Raw genomic sequence first — 25517 nt, 5'->3', positions numbered from 1 at the left:
TCTACAACCTAGAATGTTAAGCATACTAGCTGTTGGAGGCAACCTAGAGAAAACTCAGAAGATGAAAAAGAAGGAGACAGTAAGACTAAACAAGTGCTTCTGGAAGACATACCTTGGAGCAGCCTCTTTGCAAACACATCTATTTAACATTTCATGAAATAAGTGTCAGAGACAAATCAAACAAACAAGCAAACAAAATCAACAAAAACAAACAGCAAAACCAAACTCACAACTGGAAACAAAACCACTCAAAAACTAGGAAAATAAGCAGTGGCTGCTTATTCTTCAGAATAACACATGGATTCTTTTATGGGATCTTATAGGCAGTATTATCCATGAATCCAAAGAAAATAGTAACTGATGAAATACACTTTTCCATTAGGAGGCACGCTACCATGATCACCTGGATTGCCTTCATCTGCTGTTCACTAACCAATAGGACAAAGGTAGATGAATTGTGCAGCTGCTGTAAGAGAACAATTGATATGCTCGTGTGTAAGGGTTATTGCTACCATGTTTTATAAAGATTGTCAATTTTTAAAAAGTGTGTACCTGAAGTTTCCTAACTGCTTCAGAGTAAATGAAGGAATCAACAATGAAAATAGATACTTCTCTATTATCAGTGGTTAGCCGCCCACAGTAAGTAAAGAAAAATAAAGATTATTTGTGAGGAAAATATAATGACTGTTTTAGTACTTATAACAACATAGAAATTAAAGGTGTCAGTAGCCTTGGGTGATTTATTAGCTGGAAGAATATTAATACTATGTTTACCTTTAAGAAGCAAAAGTGGAATGGAAGACTGCACACTATAGGCCAATTATCTTTATCTCTGTCCCTGGAAAGGTCATGGGCAAGACTTCTTGGAAACCATTTCCAAACATATAAAGGACAGAAAGTTAATTAGGGGCATTTAACAATTATGAGCTCCTCAGCTGCTCCTCATTGGACTTACGGACAAGACCCTTTTTCCGACTTCTTTGGACAGGCTCCAGCACTTCACTGTCTTTTTTATCATCAGAGGCCTAAAACTGAACACAGAATTTAAGATGCAACCTCACCAGAGGCAATGGCCCCTTCCCCAATCCTGCTGGCCATGCTGCTTCTGATACAAGTCAGGATGCCATTGGCCTTCTGGGCCACCTGGGCATACTGCTGGCTCGTGTTCAGCCAGCTGTCAACCAGCACCTCCAGGTCCTTTTTCTCCAGGCAATTGGTTCCCATAACAACTGCAGTTACTGTTAAAGACTAAGGCAAAGAAGGCATCAAGTACCTCAGCTTTGTGTACCTTGGTTTCCACTGTTTCCCCCCCCCATGTCCAATAATGTATGAAGATTCTCCTCATCCTTCCTTTTGTTGCTAATGTATTCATAGAAATATTTTTTTATGCAACTAGGAAGATTAAGTTTTACTTGAGCTTTGGTTCTTCCAATTTTCTACCAGCATAACCTCACAGCATAGAAAATCATAGAATGGTTTGAGTTGGAAGGGAACCTTGAAGATCATTTAGTTCCAACTGCCATGGACAGGGACACTTTTAACTAAACCAGGTATACATCCTTGTAAGTTTTCCTGAGTTGCCTGCCCCTACTTCTAAAGGTCACAAAAGGTCACAAACTCTCCTTTTTCTTTTCCTGAGTTCCAACCACAGATCTCTGTTGATCCAATGTGGTCTTCACCTCTGGCACATCTTTCAGCACATGCACAGTATGAGACGGTTTATCCATTTAATTAAGATTTTAAATAAAAAAGGAAAGTTTGCATTTCTTCAAAACAAGTGAAAACAATATTTGTTCCAAATATTGGCATTCATAGAATTTCTTCCACTGTCTGATTTTCCCGACTATCTAATTTCTCTTTTGTCATTCAACCACATTGTACCAGAAAAATTCTCAACAGTGCCTAATGTACCACATCTGGTAGCCTTCCCATTGAAAAGAATTTCAGGAAACAAGCCTGTAAATTGTTGGGATTACTTACCAGTAAGCTATAAATTTAATTTCTCAGTTCAAGCTGTTTTTTGTTTGCCAAATGTGGCAAGACTTAGAGTGAAAAACAGATGCTTCTCATTTTGTCCCCAGTGCCTGTACCTCTCCAGACAATGTATTACAACGATACAACTAAGGCATTATGGGTTTATAGCATACTGTTTTTTTAAAAGTTTACTATTCTAAGCTAACTTTACTGCTCACATTGCCAATGTAGTACCTAGAGTGCATCTTAATTTCTTAATCTAGCTAGCTGCAGATATTTGAAACTGTTGAGAGATTTACAAAACATAATGCAGAATAAATTTTTTTACCAGCATGCAAGTAAGAGTGGTGTCACAGACATCTTTTCACTAAAAATCCTTTCTTTAGGATTTCTCATTCTGAGAAGCTAAGAGGCCTCAGAGACAGAATGTAAACAATGGTTATCTGCTGCTGTGGAATGCAACAGGTCCACCTGTGATTGGCCCATCTTGGATGTGTATAATTAATGGCCAATTAAGGACCGAGCTATCTCGGACAGAGTCCGAGAGAGCTGCTTTTGTTATCATTCCTTTTTTTTTCTATTCTTAGCTTAGTTAGCATCTGAGAAAACCTATCCTTCTTTTTCTTTTTAGTATAGTCATAATGTAATATATATATATATAATCATAAAATAATAAATCAAGCCTTCTGAACATGGAGTCAACATTCTCGTCTCTTCCTTCATCTGAAAACCCCTGTGACCATGGTCACAGAGTGGGATAGAAAATTGGCTTGCATCTTACAATTGCGCTTTTAACCTTTTCTGAGCCTTGGATCAAACATCACAAAATAGATGGAAGAAATAAAAATAGTTTATTGCTGTTTGCTGGTGAAGAAAATAATCAAACATAGTCAAAGAATTGCTGATGACCGCAGTCTCTTCCCTCTTTTTTGGGCCTCTGCATATGTTATTATTTTTAGTTTTTATTACCCTTTCCAAATCAGTGTAATATTTAGAATAAAAAATAAATATTTTCATTCCAACAGACCACTGGCAGTAAAGAACTATGTTTTATGCTCCTTACTTTCATAGCTTTGCAATTACTTACTGTTGGTCCTCTACATTTACTTGGAAAGCAAAGATGGCTGAGTCTGTTTCCTGAAGTCTTTTTGTTCTCTTTATTTATTATTTGAGAGAAAACAGCAATTAAATTTCTTACTGTAAGGCCATCACAAGATTGTTGATGAGAAAATGAGAAAAGTAATAGGAATATTTAGTAGGAACCAAAGTACCTAGTATCTGAAGAACATGTTCTGCAATGCTCACAGACAAGAAGTCAGAGCACCTGCAATCATGCAGTAAACAGTGTTTCGGGGACACTGATCCAGAATGACTTATACTCACCTTGGATAAACTGAGTTCTGGAAGAAATCAAAACAAGGAGAAATATAAAGCAATATTCACAACGTACATAACACTATTAGAGATGAACAGATGAACAATTTTTATTGGTAGACTTGTGAGGGAAATCTTAGAAATGTTTTGAAATTATTGAATGCAAAAATGTTTTAAAATAACCTTTATGAAGGATCTTGAACTTATGCTTCAGGGAAATCACTGCCTCCAACCAGTTAAAGTGAGACCTATTTTTGGTGGTAGATGAAGAGCTGGGGAGAAAAGTATTTTTCTACTGAATTCCTTAGGCATTCCTCTGAAATCAATACAAGATCAGACAGAGAACAAAGTGAGGCTGAGGTCTGACACTAAATGGCAGTTCCTATGTTCCATTTTCTCTCCCCTAATTCTCTAACACAATAATGAGTACAGAGAACTATGTTTCAATATTAAACAAAAAGTTATTGAAAATTTTATCAACAATGAAAATAAACTATTACTTCAATTCTCAAACCCTGAGGAAGATTATTTTACAAAAGTTATTCATCTTGTTTCTAGCATTAGTGCTTCCTAAGTTATGGTTACTTCAGCATGAACTAATTCAGGTGTACACAGAGAAAAAAATAAATCTGTAGCTGGTAATACCTAGTACTATGTACTACATTATTTTCTTAAGAGAAATTATTATTCCCCTGGGTTGAGCTCCCAGGAAAAGCACCTAATTCACCAGTGCAGATGAATAGAAACAGGGTGAACACTGATTTTTAGCTGTGTCCTACAGAAATGAAATTGAGATTTTTCAGCATGAAGCCTTCAGGAAATAGCAAAGCATTTTAGGTAAATCCATAAAAAGAAAGAATATATGAAGAATATATAATATGTAATAAAGAATATGTAATTCCAGTTACATTAATATACACATTTTATGACACTTAAGAGAAATTCTAGTAGAATTACATTGTGTATTGAATTCAGGCATAGAACACAATGCCTTATATATATTTATATATATATATATGTATTTAAATTTGAGTAAATATAAATAGTATTTGCAATTACTAAAGGGTTTTATGGGAAAAAGTATCCTTCCAGTATTACTACTCAGTTAGATTCACTTATTTATATTTATTCATAAATATAGAGTAAAATTCTAAGGTAGTAAATACAAATATTCATGCATACTGGCATATACATGTGCTTGTAAAACTTTTTATGGCTCCCCTGGAGACTAATTCTGAAATTTCCATTTTAAATTATGAACTTAGATGGAAAAAGCATTTTTATTATTATTATGGGCTTTAAAATGACCAATTTACCTTGATACCCAATTTACCCTCTTTTTTTCCTTTCTTTTTTCCTTGTCTATGCCTTTGCCCATCTCTACAAGCATCAATCTATACATCTGAAAGACAATGCTTGCTCTTTAAGAGAAAAAAATTAAAATATGCTCTAAATTTTTTCAAACTTACTTCATTTTCTCACCTTTTTAAATGCAGACTACAGTAAAATTAAATAGGCATAAGCTACCCTCCAACTTTTTCAATAAATGCTCTTTAAAAAGCAAAATCAAAATCAATCATTCAATCCATCAAATAAAATCTGCAGAAATTTTGTTGTTTTAAGCAATGACCTGAAATAGACAGGCTTTAAAATTTTTTGTGCTACCAAGATCAATGGACAAGTTTAGAAGAAGCCTTTTTTATACAGACAAGTTGAAATGGTAATACTTCTATCTTGGTCTTAAAATAAGGAGTAATGTTTTTCATTGTTTTTTATATTTCTTGTAACAATTTTTTTTGTAAAAAGTGAGCATATCTGCCTAATTATTAAAAAATACCCTCAAGGATTCTACTGTAAACTGTTGTCTTGTAGTCTGAGTTAGAAGACTCATATGAAGCACAACCTTTTTTTTTCAAATTGAGGGCTGTCACTCAAGATACAATTTACTCAAGGTAGTAAATTTCTTATATTTCCAAAATGCCAGTAGGTTTGAACTTTGCAAAACAGTAAATAAGGGATTTTAAACAATAACATATTAAACATTGTCAACTGTCATGTTATACGACTTGTTAATATAATGTACCAAAGTACAGTAATCTTATTTTTAAGCGATGTAAATTCTGATAGGTTTGTTGCTGCTTTTGTAAACAGTCACCATAAAATGCTCAGTCAGTTAACTCTTAGCAGTATATTTGTCATTTTTGTACATGTGCTTAGAATATACATTTTAAAAAGAAAAAAAAAAGAATGCCACAAGTATCACAAAGTTTTGAAGATTAACAGCAAAAATATCAATAGTGACATGTCTTTGAACCATTGTGTAACATGCTTTAGTCTTTCACATGGTATGCTGAATTAATGAGCAGCATAATATATTGTAAAGCCCTGTGAAATTTTAAATATTTTTCTAGGTCTTGGATTTTACTTAGGCATTCATGTTTTGGGTAAGTTTGAATTAAATATTCTCTGTGTATAACTAGAAAAAAAATGAAATGTTCTGTTACAGGTACATTCCCACCTGCTCAGTCCCTTGTATAATGAGGATGTGAATGTGATTCCCACTAGCTCTTTTTATTTGGCTTCCATATCATAAAATCACAAAACAACTTAGCTATAAAAACAAAGCCAAAACCCCAAAACAATACATACATAGGGTAGAGGCATCCTGTGTCTTTTAAGGCAATGAATTTTTAAAAGGTTTGCTTAAAAAATAGAACATAACAATTGGCAATAACTATTCAGATGTAAGATCTAAAACGGTTTTATTCTGGGACTGGACAGATGGGTGATTTGTATTAGATTTGTGTTTTGCTTTTGGGTGTGTTCTTATTCCTACTAGATTTTAGTGCCTCATTTCCAGACACTGCTGTCTGCATTTTTGTAGACAATGCTAATTCTCTAGCAGATTGCACTTTATGTTGAATTTTAGAACAGTAAAACAATAAGGAGAGTGGATAATTTTAACTAGATTAGGTGCTGCCATTGTAAATATCACTGGTAAAAGATGAAAAAAGGTAGAGCATGCATTTATTAAAATAAATAAATACATACAGTCATGTTTGGCATATGTGTCTTAATGCCTTGCCGTTCTTCATACTCCACTTTTACAACTTCTAGCCATTTTCAATTTTCTATATTTCCCTTTCCTTATTTAATTAGCTAAATATCACAGTGGGTATTTAAAATTGTTCAATATGTTTGAATATCAAAACATATAATCCACTTGAGTGACAGAATGAAAATATTCATCTACCTTTGCCCAGAAGCTCTAGGAGACAGGTATTCCATCAGGTATATCGTACACATTAAGCACCTTCCAATACATTATTTGTTAGGTTTACATGTGTATTCCAAATCCTGTGATCTTGACCTTCTGGTTATTTGCTAATACAGGCACAACCCCTCTAGAACAGATCTGTTGCCTCCGTATGACTATGGTAGATTCCTTTACCCTTCATGCAACATCATACAAAAAGAACAACCGATAAATTCAATATTCTTCTCAAAGATATCTCTAAAGTAATTAAAAAAATAATTCACTTAGAGAACTATTTTTTTTTTAAATTACATGTTAATCTTCTTTTGATTACAGTTCTGTTTATGGTTCAAAGTGTAGGAGCATGTTAATAGTTATTAAATGCAGTTTATTAAAGTAATTTTTTATATTAGCAGCTATCAAATAAAGACTATGATGGACTTGTACTTTTTTCCCTTATATTCTTGTCATGTAAGTAAGAAAAATACAGGACACAATGTGCATTTTTATTATATTATTTCATTTGATAGTGTTACAGCTAGTATTTTTCACATGAAGACACCAGCATTTGTCATTATAAAATGGATAAATAACTATTAATTATGATTAACATAATTTTCCATCCTTATTTATCTGGTGGTAAGAATGAGAATAGATTAAATAAAAGTGTGATATAATGAAAACTAATGTATACACATTTTTTTTATATATATATATATATACACATATATAAAATAATGATAAACACAGTAGTATAGACACGCATAGCATGCTAAATTTGCCTAACTATTCTCTATGAAAACTACATTTTAGTGATCAGCCAGCTAATAATACTGAAACACCTATATTCCCTTTCCTCACAGCACCAGTGAAAAGTTAGTTGCTGTTGTTATGGGAGGAATAGAGAAGGAGAAAAAACCATGCCATTGTATACATCACAGGTGGCCCACAGCCTGGATACTGTGTGTACTTCTTGTCCTAGTGTGCTTCTTGTCCTAGTGTCCTTCTGTGCTAGTAAAGGAAAAATAGTAATTAAAGAGCCTTGGAAAAAGGCAACAAGGATGACTAAAAGTTTTTGATGGCTTCTGAAGGAGGAAGGACTGGGAACACAAGAAACCTTTCCCTTGAAAGGAAGAAGCATAGAGCAATGTGTTAGTGACCCACAAAAACAAGGAAAGCTTGGCTTGGAATCATCTTTTCATTCTCCTTTTCCACACTAGATATGGGATAAAGCTGGCAGCAGCAGTGGTTATCATTTTAAAAAAGGGAGATATTTTTCCATGCAACAGATGAGACCTGTGGGTCTGTTTGCTGTACCATATTGGCACAGGAGAGCTGATATGGGCAGGTATCTGTGGAGATTGCCTAGTCAAAGCCCCCTCCTCAGAGGAAAAGGGAATATTTTTTATGTATATATATATATGTTTATATATGTTCAAGGGAAAATGGTGCTAGCAGACACCCACTGACTTTTACTGAACAAATCAAAACATGCTCAGGAAAACCCCCACTTGAAAGAATATAAGAAAGTACTGGAGGACAAATAATATGTGCACATTTCTTTTTTTTCCTGCCAATCCCCTTATGGCCACTGCTGGAAATAGCATACAGGGTCATATGGTTCTTTGATTGAATCCATACACGATTTATTTTGTTTTCATGTAACCTAATACATACACACAACGCAAAAGCTAAAATATTCATGCTTCACTAAGTATCAAGAACTAGGCAGTCAATTATGAAATCAGCTAAATCCATCTTGTTATCTACATATAAATGGAGAGGCATCTGTTCTCATAGACAAAAAAGAGTGTGCTGCATATATATTCATAGCTCATACAAATGTGAGAACCTATTGTTTTACGACTTGCCAATTTTAAGAGATTCTAATGGTCCAGGGAAGTTGCTTCTTCCATATTAAAAAATAACTTGCTTCTTACATTTATTTCAGCGTGCTGAGGAGCTCAGAGGCGTAGTGTGGGAGGATGGATTGTAAGAGAATTGAGATAGTGCTGAAGGCAATCTTACCCCTGAGGAGTTGCAACTGTACTGATTACCAAAGAGTAGGAACAGGCCTACCCTTAATAGGTCACAGCTATGTCCAGCAAGGATGGGTGTTATAAAAGATCAGGCTAGCTGATCAAGAGCTGGAGATTGTTGTCTGAGCTGTGAGGAGTAAGGGTTATGTGGCTGTATAAAGGATAGGAAGGTGTCAGCTGGCTGTGCAGAAGGAAAAGAAAAGGAGTCAGTGTTGTAAGAAGCTGCCTGTGGGAACTCACAAAGAGAAGGTATGAAAGTTTCATAGTAAGATGGTAAACTGGTGGTGACAGTTAGATTGGTGCCAAGCACCAATGCCAATAATTGGTAGCCTGTATGGGGATGAGTCCTGACCGCATAGTGCTGTGTCATATGTATATTCTGCCACTTTGGTCAGACCTTGCAAGCTGTCTTTCACCATCTAAATGAAATGAAGCTTTTCAATTAGCCATCTTCCAGCAGAAGCATGTTTTTTCTCTTACCCAGCATATAAATACTTTACCATTAAGTCACTTTTTTGAGTTGATAGGGGCACACAGCTGTGTAAGTGTTCCCTGTGTTAAGCCTTTTGAGATACAGGGGAACTTTTTGTACACTGCCTGGAGGTACAGTTGACATGAACAAGTCCAAAGAATAGCTCTATTTCCTTTGGGGTAAAAGACTAAATGTACAGTACTGATAAATCACATTTCTGCTTAAAAATACTTAACAAATCCTAAACAAGTTTGATTCTGAAAACAAATTTTTTGATACAGTTGCCTAGGTTGCCCTACAAGACTGTGCTTCTAGGGTCCCCCCCCCCACAACTGTTTGCTTCATACTAGTAGTATATTTTTTGTCTTCTACAAGCTCTAAGACAAACCGTTCTACATTACCATTTCTTATCTTATATGCTGTCTGCATATCACAGCCACAGAATAATATGTCTTCCAGATTCCAGTTTTTTGCTCATACAGCCTCTCCATGCTTGAATTATTTTAATCACTTTCCTAGATCCCTGTAGAGGTCCTAGCTAATTATGAGGACTGCTGCTCCTTGCTCAAACAGATCAAGAAAATTAGAACACATAGGTACCTGAAATAAGATGCTTTAAAATCTAAACTCTGCTTCCTTATCAGTAGAATAAAAGAATAGATAGGTGGATATCATAATGAATGTTTAAAAATAATTGCACTTTATTTGGAGGAAATGTAGAATAACATATTCCTATTTTAGACTTTTTTCTAAGATCTCATGAGCTGAAGGAAGAAAAAACTTGGAATTTTTTTGGTCATTAGTTCTGTCGATCAAATATTCACACTTACCTGTCTTGAGTATAAAATAATCTTGTAAAGATGCTGCCAAAAAAGCTTCAGTTCTGAAAAAAAATTATGTTGTCAAATATAATCCAAAAAATGGATTTAAAAAGCACCAGTCCTCCTTTGTGAATCAAAAGATAGGGTCAAACTTACTTGTGGTGCTACACATCTCTCAGACCCACAAACAATGAATACATTAAATTATAACAATAATAATAAATTAGGAAAAAAAGATTGAAAAAGAAAGAATGACATCAAAAGTTTCCTCATTTTTCCCTTAAAAAACCCACATTTACAAACCACATATATTCTATAAAACACTGAAACAGTACAATGAAGCTATAATATTCAAGAACATAATCCTAGGGCAAGACCTGACATAGGATTGTTGATGTTATTTTCACCTGATCAGGCTGAAACCACTACACATGTAATCCTTCCAAGACACCATGACTTCTGAACCTAATCAGCAGGAAGTACTTGAACATTCGAAAAAGGCCAATGCAAGTATTAGAGGGGAAGGAAGAATATTTTTTTCTCATTATTATGCTTACATTTTGAAATCACAAGTTAAACAAACTGGATGGTAGGGGACCAAAAAATGCACAAGTGGAGATGAGCCACCTGTGGATTAAATAAAATGAGAAATTTCAGAGTATTTAATGTAAACAGTTTCTCTTTCCCAGAATAATTGGAACATTCCATGAAAAGGCTTTGGAATTCCTATTATGTATTCATTATATCAATCATATGAATATTGGATTGAATTGTCTTCTGAAAGGCCCCCTGAGCCCAATGTTATCTTTATTATTAATTTGCTGATTCATATAGTGTTTATTGCTGTGGCAGCCAGCACTTTTAATTGAGAAGAGTGAAATAGAAAGGAAGGTAGGTGGGCATCCTTTCAGATGGTAATCTGTTTCCTGAAGCACTGATTCAGTGGCAATCTGCCCAGGATAGAACTGAATTACAACTCCCAGCATCCCTCTCATTTCCAATGAGTTGTTTTATGTTTAAACCAGGGGTTTGAAGACAGAAAGATATTTCATATAACACACAATCCAAGAACTATCTCAAAGGGTATTTTTCATATTAATTTCATAAGAAGACTGTAGGGTTGTTCATGTAATTGATTCACGCATAATTCAAGGAAAGTTCAAGTGTTCATGGCACTACTGAGTAAAATATCACATACATCATAGATGAAGCTGGCAGTGGTGCTTACAGGTAAGGCAGCCTGACACTTGCCCATTACTGGACCATTTTCTCTACTTCCTATTTTTTGATCTACTACCTACAAAATTGAAACATCCCAAGACATATCCCCAAAATAAGAAGACTCTAAGCAATACTGGATTAAAGTCTTTTTGCTGCCCATTCCACAGTGGGTAACAGGCATTAAGACTCATTATTTATTTGAATGTTTGTGTTGTTTTGCTAGAGTAGGAGATATTTCTCTCTTCCTTTTTTTTTTTCTCAATTCCACTTTTCTATCCTCCATATAACTCCTATCCTCCAGTTTGTACACGAGCATTGTTCAGACTGCTTAGAACATGTGAATGGAAGGGTACAAAAGGACTAGGGTTCATATTGTAACATTCATAGCAGAGTAGCAAACTTGGCTTTATGATCTTTTTATGTTTCTTACTTCTAGTTGTAGATAGCACTTGGAATCGTAGCACCTAATGAATGATAAGAAAGGGAATTATGTCTGTTTTCTAAAGCATATCAAGAGGAAGGAAATCATATAGGAGTGGAAATCAGCTGAAAAAAGTCCTTTCCCTGGACCCCATCAGAAAAGACTTATATCAAATATGTAATTTCTTTTTATGGGATCACAACCATATCTTACATCAACCTACCTTACTGTACTATTACAACACTCATGAAAACCTTTGTAATCTTGGCAGCACTAAAAATTCTGATTATAATTCCTTTCAAGTTCCCTGAATCTGGTTCCATGAAGTCCTCCTGATGGTCAATGCTGGGCTCAGAAGCAAGTGCAAGGTAAATATTCTGACAATGTTTGGTGTAAAATCCCAAGCAGAAGAGGAAAGAAATATAAGCAATTTAATTCAGAGGATTCATCTGTGAAAGATGAAAGGGTACTGCAGTACTTAAGCTTGGAAAAAGGAGCCTAGAGTGAAAATGAGCTAGGAAAGAAGAAACAGGAGAAAGCACAGGATTGAATTTTCAAACTGGCCATCAAACAATAATGAGCAAAACAGGTTATGAGACATCTGAGTCGCAACAGAAGTCTTTGTGCAGGTAGTAGCCCATTGCAGAATCAACAGAGTGTGAATTACTTTAGCACATATTGGAAGGTCTAAGCTAAATGATAATATTTTTTGAGTTGTCATGACATAAACACTATTTAATATCTTCATCAATGACATAGATTGTGGGATTAAGGGCACTCTCAGTCAGTTTGCCTATGACACCAAGCTGAGTGCTGAAGTTGATTCACTGGAGGAAGGTACTCAGAGGGATCTAGAATATATAAATTTATAGGAGTAGATATCTATTTTCTCTCTTAAGAATGTTTATAAAATAAGTTCTAGGTATTTAATATTTCTACAAATGTAGTAATTGAAAAGGGACTTAGATATTAAGATTTGTCATAATAATATAAACAGTCTATAAAGTAGCCTAATTTTAAAACCATATTACAAGTATATAAGGTATAAAACTACATGCTTTTAGGCAGAAGTCTAACAGCTGGAGAATAATGATGATGGATCTTAGGACATTGTTTTGGATATGTCTGTGCACACAGAGCATGTAAATTACCTGTCATCTAAATTTGAATGCAAGTTCATATTCCCTTTGAGTTTGAAACACACGAGTACATACATAAAAATAACATAATAATTTTAAATATTTTAGGGTCACTTTATGTTAGACATTTCCACACATGATTCTGAAACGCACTAGAAGATAACTTTTCAGACATAAGAGTCTGATGTTAAGCAATGAAGAGTTTAAGATAACAATATTTTTGACCACTAAATTGAGCACTAAATCCCTTTGAGTTCATATAGTGCACATAGTATCAGTACTGCCCTGAAATATTTACAAATCAATGTGTATTAATTTAAGCAGTTATATGACAATATTCATACTAACCTGCAATGAAAGTTTCTTCCAGGTCCATCAACACATACACCTCCATTGTAACAAAGAACTGAGTTCAGTGTGGACTCTCTGCAAACATCAACATCCACTTCACAAAACCTGCCAGTGTAACCACTCAGGCAAACACAAACAAATGCATTGATGGCATCTTGACAAGAACCTCCATTAATGCAGGGAGCAGATTCACATTCCTGAGAAGAGAAATAATAATACAGTGATTACACACCTTTAAAACACATTAGTTACTCATTCAGCTCAACAAGTGCAAGAGACTGAATCTGGAGATTAGAAAAAGTATTGGACGTTTTTACTGTCTGATAAACAGAAGTCTCTAATTTGATACAATGTTTTGCTATATAGAGATCCTTTGATTACAGCTCACACTCACTATACTTGCTCCTACTCATTAATCTTGTGAAGATGCAAATATAGCTTTATATAAGCAACCAAAAGTATGCAATCCCAATCATGATTAAATTTTAAAGCATGTTTTTGAGCCACAGTCTTACAATTATTCCTTCTAATTTTTTACATTAGGGCCTACTGCTGTAAAAGAAACACATTAGAAAGGCAATTATGGACAGAATAAAGAATTACTTATATAAATGAATGCACACAAGCCCTTTATTAGTATTTCCTGATAAATGTTTTCTCATTATCAATTTATGCCTAATACTGCAAATAGAAACATGTTTATGTGTTCACATAATAACAATTTCCTCTGATAAGGCTAATGTAAAAATCATCAAATTTAATCATCAAATTTAACCACACAAATTAGCAGCAAGTTAATATTTCTCCAGAATTACGAGAGAGTTTAGTTGGTGCAACAGACAGTGCAAGAAATATGTGTTTACCCTTGATCACAGAAATGTAGGTTTTACCTATATCCCAAAGGAGTTGTATTTTGCAGCTGCAACCCAAATAGTCTGGCTAAATCCACTATTTTAAATTTATTTTCACACTCCTGTAACTTTAGAAGGTTTAATTCTTTAAGGATATCCAAGGGCACTCACATTTCCTGCAGGTAATACTGTAGCTTTGACAGAATGTAAATGCAGATGTCCATGGGGAATTGTGAGAAAACAACTTATTTTCCTATAAGCTCTCCAGCTGGGTATATATAGGATGATTTATTAGTGAGCATTACATAAGCTAATTGAATTATATATCCCACAGGAAGATGGAGATAACCCTACAGACTGCCAAAATTTGTGTCTAGGTTCTAGAAGTAATCTTTTGCTATATTAATTACTTTTTTCTTATTGGCAGACAGTAGTGTTCTATTTTGTTTAAAAAAAAAATCTCAATTTTCAGTTCCAACTCTCTGATTTTTTTCTATTCCATTAACTTTTCCAATCTTCCTAATTTGTATTCACTTGTATACCAAACTACAAACCCGAAATTTATTTATTCTCATTAGCAGAATAAATTAAATCTACACTAATTAATGGATCAAATTTTTACTTAATTGTGATTCTAAAGTTAAATTCCAAAAAATACTGAAATCATCAAAGTAACTAAGGATAAATTCAAAGCTCAGCCTAAAGTTCACAGCTTTGGTTCATTACACTATCACAGTTGTACCAAGTTTTGAACAACACAAAACCCTTTTATTTTCTCCTGTGAAATGTATTGTTCTTTTAAAATTTTACAGTAAGATAAATGTCAGAAAGTTTGTAGGAAAGAAATCACACCTATCACTTTCCAGTACATTTTGATGTGCTGCTGTTAAAAGTTTGTCATTAGACTTGAAAAAAACCAGAGTACACTATTACCAGAGACATGACAGTCTGCACTGCTCTTAACTCATGCAAGAAAATTGTGTCAGCATAAAGGCAGAACTATGTTAAAAATGCCACAAATAACTTTATTCCAAAGTTGATGAGCTACCACACTACCACTAAATGCTGTAGATTTTAGTCCAAAGAACAAGAACACTAGATGACAAACTGAAGTTGTAAGACAACTGTTACCAAGTTTTGTATATCTTGGATCCCACCAGAGGCTGATTTTACAGCTGGCATTAGAGAATAGCTGGCTCTGCAGAACATTCCCAGCTACCCTGATTATCTGAAGACAACTTCATTGAAACACCAATGCTATTTTCATTTTGTCTTCCTTTATATAATATGAGATTGAATCTTAACTATGACCCCTAACCAGACAGCTGCCCAATCAGAGAAACAATAGGGACTCGCAGTCCTAGAGTCCCATTGCCTCTCTTTTTCAGTACAGTAGGAGAAAAATACTTTCTTGGTCACCTCAGCTGCCCAGTTCCCAACCTAATAATATAAAATTTTAACCTTTCCTTCCTTGGAATTGATCAGATAAGGAAAATTGCCTCTGAATAACTAAGAAAAATGACAACTACAAAAATAACTTTCACAAAGATGGGTCATTTTAGCTTTTCCAAAACACAAATTTGTTGATATATAGGAGTGTCACAATTACTGACTTATTTATATTTAAATTTTTAGCTTCTTATTTTCATGGGGTCTTTTCAATCTTTACTAAATTTGGAACTTTAATTTGAATGGGAATTTAAAAATGCATAATTTTTAAGCTTCAGAGACAAAATCTTGATCTGACAGCAAACCTCTTAAGAATTTGTGCATCTTCTACCAACAATTTGCTAGCAATAAATATTTAGGAACAAAAAAAAAAAAAGAAACAAAGCCACACATACACAAAAACCACCCAAAACCCAGAAAATCAACCAACCAAAAATAAGCCACTGCAAAGAAAATAATACCAAAATGAAACTCCTCCCAGAAGGCACAAAATTACTTTCAGCTCTGAGTTGGATTTCTCAACAGAATTATTCCATTTAAAAAGCAGAGAACATCCTGAGACCTCCAGAGCCTACTGAGCAGTTGTAACACTGAGAGGTCATGGGGCAATAACGGCAACAGCCTTGGCCCCCAAATTGTTTCCTTCTTCAGGACTTTCTACAAACATCCAGTACTCTTTTTAATTACTATTCTCTCAGATTTCTTCATTTTTTTAAAGCCCTACTTTCATTTTTTGTTTCCTCTGAGAACACTGAAAGTCTCATTGTATGAGACTTTTTGCCTCATACGCCACCAGGCCTCACTGCCCCGCTACGTTCTGGCCCAAGCAGCAGGCCTGGCACACGGCTTTGTTTGACATAAGAGATTGAGATAACACAGGTTAAAAGAGCTGTTAAAAGAGATTCATTTGGCAAGGTTTTGCTTGCAGTGGGCTGCAGGGTGGCAGGGGGCACTCTGTGAGAGGAGGCCAGGCCTGCCCCAGTCAGACAGAGATGGTTCCAGCCAGATCCAACCACCCACCACATGTGGGGTGTGGCTGAGCCCAAGGCCAGGGCAGCTGAAATGTGTTTACAAAGTGTATAAAAATGTGCAGAAAAGCATTAGAGACAGTAGTGAGGAAAAAGTGTGAAAAAAACCCTTGCAGTTTGAAAGGTCAGAGAAGGAATGGGGAAGCAGTGTCCAGCAGGGATCCCTGGGAAGATCCTCAAGAACATTGGGAAACAGTCTGGCCTCTTCTAGCCCACCAAGGACCACATAGGAGCAGGTATCCACACTGCCACATGTGTGACCATCGCACCATGGCAGGTAGATGTGCCCTGAAGGAGATTGCAGCCTGTGGGAGAGCCCATGCTTGACCATGCTCCTGGCAGGAGCTGCAGCCCCCTGAGAGGAGACTCTGCAGAAACATGGTTTCTGGCAGGTTGGAAAGAAAGTCTTTTAGTGTAATTTAAATTATTCTTTCCTAGGCTGAGTGACAATAATTGGTGACCATGACCGATCTCCCAGTCCTAATCTTGACCCACAAGCTTGTCTTTTTATTTCCTCTCTCTCTTTTGATTAGGTGGAGGAGTGCAGGAGTAGCTGTGTGGCAGCCAGACAAAGGGAACTCGCCACACCTGGGTATTCATAAGCTGTAAAACTTTTTTTTCTGTCCTATCAGAGCAAGTAACCTGTCCAAAGGGAGCTGTGATTCCTAGCTTTCCTGTGGCCATCATTGCCCTTTTTCTTTTTCCCTTTCTGTTTTGTTTGTTCCATTCCAGGACAGCTTCAGTCAAACCAGGGCTACAGCCACACACAGACAAGGAAACTAGGACAGAAAACTGCTCCTAAGGCCCTACCTTCTCATCTTCTTGTTCTGAAGGGTTTTGCTGCTTGCACTGTTACCAAAACATCCCAAAATGCCCCACACTTATTGACTTCAGTTGAGGTGCTCTGCTTATTGCCAAAGGTTCCTCACATGCATAATGGATGCCCAGTACTAACACTTTTCAGCATACCAATGCTCCCCTGCCCAGCTCATCTTTCAAAACAGGGATGGCTTTCATAAGCTTCAATGCAAAGAAAATAAATTATTTAATAAAATAAAAAATTATGCAATTGTAATTATTTGTATAGAGTTTTTATCAACTCTTCACTAGTCTGACACACTTTATTCTCATCCAAATATCTTTTGAATTTTCTTACATCTGACCTCCTAGGAGTAAAGAAGGAGGGGTACCTTTCTGAGTTTGTTGGTTTTTTCTGTGAAGCATGGACTTTCTCTACTTTGACCTCACATGGAATCCTTTGAGTTTATATGTTGTTAATAGGCAATGAACTTGGAGAAGATTTAAAAATTATAATGGACAAGCTATCAATATGAACTTTCATGGGAATGCTTTGGAAAAATTGCTAATTCTAACCTTAAGTGTTCAGAGATGGAACTGTGACTAACACTATGACTTACCAAGACAGATTATTATTTCTCTTTTTATGGTTAGTGGAAACTGAGACATTGTGTCAAGTTCTAGAATCTGTTTACTACAAAGTGTGTCAAAAAATGTAAACTATAACATGACTTAAGTACTAGCTAAAATACTTCACAGTAAGTTAAATCTAAGAAAAAATAACAACAGAATTTTTAGGATAGAATTTTTTTCAAAACAATTATTACATCATATATATAATTTTCACATGATAATGCTGAAAACATAGTATATAAGGGTTAAAAATTATTAGACAAATTTATGGATTATAGATCTGTTTCTAGCTATTAAAAACAATAATTAATGTAAGTTCTTTGCTGTAAGAAGTTCCAGAATTCTTGATGGCTCTATGAGTGTTCTCAGGTTTACATAGTCAACAAAAAAATTGAGAGAGAGATAATGGCAGTGCACAGTTATTTTCACAAGAACTATTATAAATTGAGTATTTAACTCCCAGAGATAGTTAGTACAAAAATAACCACCAGAATTCCCCAAATCCAGATATATCCAGCAAGAGAAAAGGTTCAACTTGACTACTGAGAATCAGTCACTATAAAACTGCTAAATGTTGATCTTCCACCTCATTATGTTTTAAAATAAAGGCTTGAGGCATCTCTAAAACATACTCCAGGCAAATAAAAGCTAAATACAAGTATTAATTTCCATGGAGATGTAAGTGAATGGAAAATACATACTTCTAACAGGAGCACAGAATGGTGATTTTCTGGATTTATTTTTACTAAACTATGTTTACAGTAAATATAAGTCCTTATTGATTTTTCTAGCATAGCAAGGCAATTTAAAAATCAAGGCAAAAAAGTGAAAGACTACTGAGATTTCTAGTGATGCAGCTCTTTTAAGGCTGGATTTTATTAAGAATTCTTAGTTCAAACAATGTCATACAAGATCCACTACATTTATTAGAGTGCAATAATTTATTATTTCTTCTTGGTGTTTCCTGTTCTCTGAATGTCATGGTGTAGTAAATCTTGTTTGTACTAGGAAGAAAATGACTGTCCCTTAAGAGAGTCCACCTTGGCATGGCACAGTTCACTGGTTCTTCTGGCAGGGAATTGTTCTGAAATCTGGACTCTTAACAAGTGACCTAGAAAGGCACTGTGCTCAAGGCATACTACTTCCATGTCCAAATCTGTGGGTCCATACTGACATCTGCCTTTGGAAGTGAGGTTATTCTGTCTAAGAAAGCCCAACTTTCTACATATTTCATTATATTATTTCCAAACTCACAATCCATAGCTTGAAAAATTTCTAAGGGAACACATTTTGGCAAACTAATAAAAATAGTAAAAATCTACTATTTTTCAAAATAATATGTCTGTTCAACACTGTTTCTTAAAAGAAAAAAAATGTAGTAGTGCATTTTGGAAGCTAGGATTTTTTTTTAAATTTTCCAGCAGAAAGGACTATTTTCCATTACTCTGCGTTGGAAACGCTGATTAGAAATACAAAATTATTTCTAACTAATCTTTCAAATCTCTTTCTATAAAAGAGCTTCAATGCAAAAAATTGTAAAATGTAGACTTATTTTTATTTTAGTGAATTTTTACTGTGTATCAAAAAGGTAATTATAAAGCGGAATAATTCTTTTGAGAACTAATTCAAATCCACTATGGTGATTGCAGGGGGCGGTAAGGGGAGAAAAGAAAGGGATAAGAAAGGAATTTAAAGATAAATATTGCACCACCAAAGAAAGATGCTTTCAAGAGGCATGCTTCCATTCACTTAATGATAGGACAACACTATTCTCAGGTCAAAATTGAAGGTTTTTAATAAGCAAGATCCACGTGGCTAAGGGTTTAGAACGAAATAAAAAAATAAAGCATGGAGAGAGTAAAAATGGTTGTAAATAAATGCTTTAGAAGCTAATTCATGTTTTAAAACAAATTTTTTTACATACAGAATATAATATGCATATGGTTTTAATGCATGCTTAATCCCGATTTAAAAAAAATAATCTAATTTTACAGTGTATATATATTGGGTTAAATCTCAATATATTGATGCCATAGAAAAGTATGAGATTTATATTGAGACCTTTAGATGACTGGTCCAGATATATTTCTACTTGATGCTTAACAAAACTATACATAAATTTTATTTTTCTATTAAGTAAAATTATTACACTATTTTTTGCAGTTAATATAATCATGCATCCATTTTGTTTAATTACTTACTTCCCAAAACTTTTTAACTTTTGTTTTGGTAGATTGAATATATATACAATATCTTGAGGACTGAACAGAGAAAACTTGGGTTCACCTTTCAGAAAGTTGGTTTTATCCAAAGTAATTCAAAAGGAGTTCAAAATTATACGAATGGGGTTTTTTGCCTTGAATTTTTTTTTTGTTATGAGCACAAGGAGAAGAGAAAAAAATAATAAAAATAAATCTAATTTTGAGACAATAATAGAAAGCAGGGTCATACTGGATCAGACCAGCGCCCTGTCTGTCCCAGTATTCTGTCTGTAGTAGTGATGGAGGGAAAGCCACTTTAGCAAAATCTATGTCCCATGCTTCCTCCCTTCAGCAAGCAGAACCGTCTAATCAGACATGATAAACTGTATTTCCCTGACTGATTCATTTATCATTCACTTATGAACCTGGTGTCTGTGACATGCCTAATTTTTCTTAACCTACTAAGAGATGACCTGACTCCCTAGCCTTTGGGGCAGGAAGTTCTAGCTGTTCTCTGCTTCCTCTGAAAGAAAGTAGTTTAGTTTCCTCCAGATATTTCTCTGTTTATTTTTATCATGTTCCCCCAAATGTCTGTTCCTTACTACAGAATTTGGGGAAGTGATTTTCCATTTATCTTCCTCTGCAGCAGTTTTCTAAATCTTAATTACATTTCCTTCCAATTTCCCCTCTTTAAAGGGAACAATTTCAGGCCTTTAAATATCTCCTTATATGTAGGCTAGGCAATTCACATAATATTTGTTACTCTCTGTAGCTTCTCTAACTCTCCTTAAGGTACAAGGTCCAAAACTGCGCACAATAACCAATGTATGAGCCCACCTGGTTTTATGTAGCAGGGAAATCATGTCCTCTGCCTTGTTCCTCATACTTTTCCTGATCATGGCCAGTAAGATTTTTTTGCTGTGCTTTGCTGTGACTGTAGATTGAGACAATGACTTCAGAGAACTGTCAATAATTGTTCCAAATCTTCTTTCCTGAATCGTAACTGATGGTTGAATTCAGTTGTATGAGGCTGTTTCTCCCTGGAGTATTACTTTACACTGAAGCTTATCTGCCACCTTTTCCCTCTTTCCATTCTGTGAGGTCCTTCTGGCATTTGTCAAATACAAAGAATTCACTAAGCTTCTCTCAAACCCTGTTTGAGTGCACATTTTGCACTTTCACCATCAAGCAATCCCACCAATTTCCTGCTTCCAGACTTTGATAGGTGTAAATAAATTTTTATAGGTTAGAGTGCCCTTTAAAAGACACTTTCAAATTTTTTATTTAGGTATTTGAAGTTCCTGCCAACATTTGAATTAATATGTTTTGAAAACTTTTCTATTTTTTCCATATAGGCAAACTCTCCATTTATTAAAAGGCCATTTTCTTCCTTGTGACAGTCTAAAGTTTCCTTCTTAAGCCAGTCAGGGTTTTGAACCACTTTGTGTTCTTCAGCTATAGCACACATTTTACCTGGGCTTTTAACATTATTTGTTTAATAGCTGTTAATATGCTTGTGGGCCTCACTATTACAAAGTTTATTTTCCTGAAACTGAATATAATAATTTAATATTCCTGGGGTTTAGGATATACTCTGTTGCTAGAGTATCTGTGATGCAAGATCATACTATGATATCAGTTGATAGGATTTTCTCATGCCATAGATTATAAAAATGCCTGTCAGTTGAATGCCCTCAGAGGGTTTAGCACTTTGGGGGTGAAACTCCTCTTCAACATTTTTGTAGGTCTCACCCATTTTTTTTTTGTTTCACCAATCTATATGATCTATTTTTCCTATTACTTTCTATTTAAAAGACTCTCTAATTCAGTCGCTCTGACTTAAAATAAACTTCCTATGTCATGGCCAGATGTCTCTGAAGTATTACACACACTGAAATTGTCCTGTGGGTCTGTAGTTACAGATAGTGTGTTTTACAGAATAAAGTGGGTATCTCCCTTTCTTCTTACTCTTAGATTTACCTATCTGTATCTTGTGCATAAACCATGTTTTTTGGGGTTTTTTTGTGAAGTTAATCTTAGTTTAGCTTATTTCAAGAAATTACTTACTTTACCAAATGCTTTTTAAACTAGTTAGCAATAGGTAAAAATACCCAGGAGTGTGAAAAAGTCTCAGAGAGACATGAAAAGCATCCACCTTATCTGAGGTCTTTGTACATCCACCAATGTTGGCCATGCCCATGTCTTTTGTGCAATCTGGCTGGTCCTGATGAATAAATATTTATTTACTTGAAGTAGCCTCTGCATGTGCATAAGCTGTGGGGCTTTTAATATGGAAAATTAGCTGATTTTCCTGATTTACACTTGTTTCTATCTTTTATGAAAATAGAGATAAAAGATCAGTAAAACCAGATAAAATAAAACAAATCTAGGATGGAGTCTGATCACAGCTTTCTACCAGATACAAGCCAAAATAACAACAAACTGAATATTCTCCTGTGTAAAGACTCAAAACACTTTTTTGCTTCTTTTTTGACAGGATGAGCCATCTTAACTGAGCATGGAAGAAGCACATCTGTCAATCATGTCTCATCCATCATAGCAAAGAAACAAAAAGCCAAAAAAAAGTAAGAAGCAATGTCTATTACTAACCATAATTGCTATTACTGCACATATTATTATTCTATGTTTATCAGAGAGGAAAGATCAATTTTCCATTATGTACATTCATTTTATAATTTCAAAAATATGCAAATGTCAAAGGGAATTGTGTGTATTGAAATTGATTCATATAGTGCATATATTTTTACTGTTACTTGTTTTTGAGTGAATTCCATAAATGAAAAAGCAATGAAAACTGTAGTAGATAGGGAAGTTCCAATATACATACCCCATAATTGATATGCAAAAGTTATAGGCTATAACTACAAAGATATATAGTGCTTATTTTGTACCTAAAAGTATTAGACAATCAGAGAAAGTTTTGAAGTGTATTTTCTTGAAACTCTATAGCCACATAGGCAAGGATGAAAAAATCAAGGGTAAAAAAGAAAAAATTCAAGATAAAAAAGTAAAGAAAGAAGATCCAAGTATGCCTAGGGAAATACATATACACACATAAATATTATTTTTAAGCTGGTTATTTGAATCATCTTAGTTGCTGACCTTGTAATGACCACTCAGCCATTCTCTCACTCTCCCTCCTCCTACATGACAAGGAAAGAAAAGAAGATGACAAAGCTCCTAGATTGATAAGGACAGAGAGATCACTTACCATTTACTGTAACAAATCAGACTTGACATTGGTAAAATAATAATTTACGTTCAACTACAAATAGACCAGTGAGAAACAGAAAGAAAACATAAATCCACACTCCACTTCTTCCCAGGCTCATCTTCACTCCTCTATTTTAAAGTGTTCTACTTCCTCATTTCATCCAGAAAAGTTTAGATGGGGTAAGGAGAGAGGGATCTTAGTTCACATCAGCTCCTCTCTGCAGCTCCTTCTTTCTCCCACTCTTCCCCTGCTTCAGTGTGGGGCCTCTTTATGTGCTGCAGGATGAAACTGCTCCTGCATGGGCTTCTCTCCATGCATCACAGTTCTTGCCTACAGCCTGCTCCTGTTGGGGCACTCCATGGGCTGCAACACTCTCAGGCCATATTCACATGTTGCAGCATGGGGTCTTATGTGGGCTGCAGTGCAGATGTCTCCTCTGGCATGGTTCTCTCCATGAACCACTGGCAAATACTTGCTCCACCGTGATTCTCTTCAAGGGCTACAGCTCTGACAATCTCTGCTGCAGCATTTTGAGCTCCTCTGCCCTTTCCTTCTTCAATGACCTTGGACACTGCCTGATTGTTCCTCACAATTCTTTCCCCCCTCCCTCCTTTTTCTGCTGAACAGTGTTTTCTGCTCTTTCTTAAATACGTTTCTACAAAGGTGCCATCATCTTAAGTGAGAGGCTCAACTCTTCCCTGCGGTTGCTTGGTTGGAGCTGACTCAAATGGGTTGTTTCCACCATGGTGCAGTCCCTGGTCTGTCTGTTCTCACAAAAGCCACTCCTGTAGACCCCCTTCTAAACAGAATCTTGGCTCCTGCACCAAATGAAATTGCATAGCCCTTAATACAAAGAAATGTACCTTCAAGTTACAAAAGAAAAAAAATATATATATTTATCAGATTAAATAATGATTATTTTAGAAAATGAAGAAGTGGCTGAAGCTACTCTAGAAAAAAACAAATAGAGAGCATAAGCCTACTACAACTATTGTGATATGCATACCCCAACATAGTCAGAAAGCCTAGCTGATCACTGTAAGAGTTGCATAGGTATGATATATGTCTGAGCATTATGAATGCAACGATAGAACGTTTAAAATATGACATTTGCAGCATAGTATAATCTGGGAATCATACTGCATGCAAATCGAAAGACTATCAGAAAATGAAGTTGTTACTCTGACAGACTTATCTGTCAAAGGTATATGTATATTGTTTCTTCCTATGAGTTTCTATCTATGCATTTTCAAATATCTCGCTATGAAATATGATTATCTTTTGAATATAATTTTATGATGTTGTCTACAGGACATTTAATCTCTTGTTCTCTTCAAATGGAGAAAAGTGTAAATCATGGATGTTCAGGAGAAAATATTACCCAAGGGTATTCTGTATTAGCATTTGCAACAGCTGATAAACATACAGATTTGCAATATCATATCTTATTGTATCATGTTGGGCATTCTTTAGAGCTGGATTACTTATTTTCTGGCTTTTACTTTCTGTAAAAGAGTTTGGAATCTATTATACCAGCTAGAATTACACCTCATTTGAGACTTGGATTTTCAACAAAAAAATTATGGACCATACTTCCCTTATGTAATATGACACATTTTTAGTTATTTAGTACTTTAAGCTGTAAATAAAAATTATGAAAAGTCCCTGCATTAATACATAAGTTAAAAAGAAGTTTTTGTAACATTTTGGAATGTTTTTTGACAATTCAGTAGCGCAATATTAGAACCCACATAGCCTGAAGGAAGGTCCATGCCAAACTTTCTCACGCCAGATTTTCTCATGAGATCAAATGCATTTGAAAGGATCATATCCCAAGATCATATTAAACTCCGTTTGGCAGAAAACTTAAAAAAGTCTAAATCAATCCAATACTTTCTGCAAAGGGTAGTTAGTATTGAAAACTCTGTTCATTTTTTCTGCCAGATATAGTCACTTTCTACAAATTGATTTGCTGACCAAGGGAATCTCCACAGCACAGACTTATATATATAGATCCCTTCTTGACCACAGCCATTCCCCATGAGAACATAAAACTATTAATGACCTTCAGAGGACTAAGTGGGCAGTATATTTAGTACTCCATGGTTTTATACCATAGAATTCTATTATTTCATGGTTTTTGAAATTTAAAGACGAGCAACTTTCAGTGTAGAACATTGTACCTTGAGGTTTACTATTCAAATGTGCAGCTAAACTACAGCAAATGAGATTCAAATACACAAATTAGGTAATT

General features: G+C 35.0%; 1 protein-coding gene across 1 annotated transcript in view; it reads right to left on the bottom strand.

Annotated features, from left to right (window-relative positions):
• Positions 1 to 25517, bottom strand: part of EYS (eyes shut homolog) — a 791734-nt gene that overhangs the window by 382150 nt on the left and 384067 nt on the right. Inside the window, exon 29 of the mRNA XM_071445583.1 lies at positions 13066 to 13265. Within this exon, the coding sequence (XP_071301684.1) occupies positions 13066 to 13265 (200 nt within the window). The remainder of the gene's footprint in view (positions 1 to 13065; positions 13266 to 25517) is intronic.

The sequence above is a fragment of the Agelaius tricolor genome, unplaced genomic scaffold (assembly GCF_023055355.1).
Source record: "Agelaius tricolor isolate 1412-34295 unplaced genomic scaffold, bAgeTri1.0.p SCAF_1, whole genome shotgun sequence".
Lineage (NCBI taxonomy): Eukaryota > Metazoa > Chordata > Aves > Passeriformes > Icteridae > Agelaius > Agelaius tricolor.
Note: the sequence above shows the minus strand (reverse complement) of the source record. Positions and strands in the feature narration are given on the sequence as shown.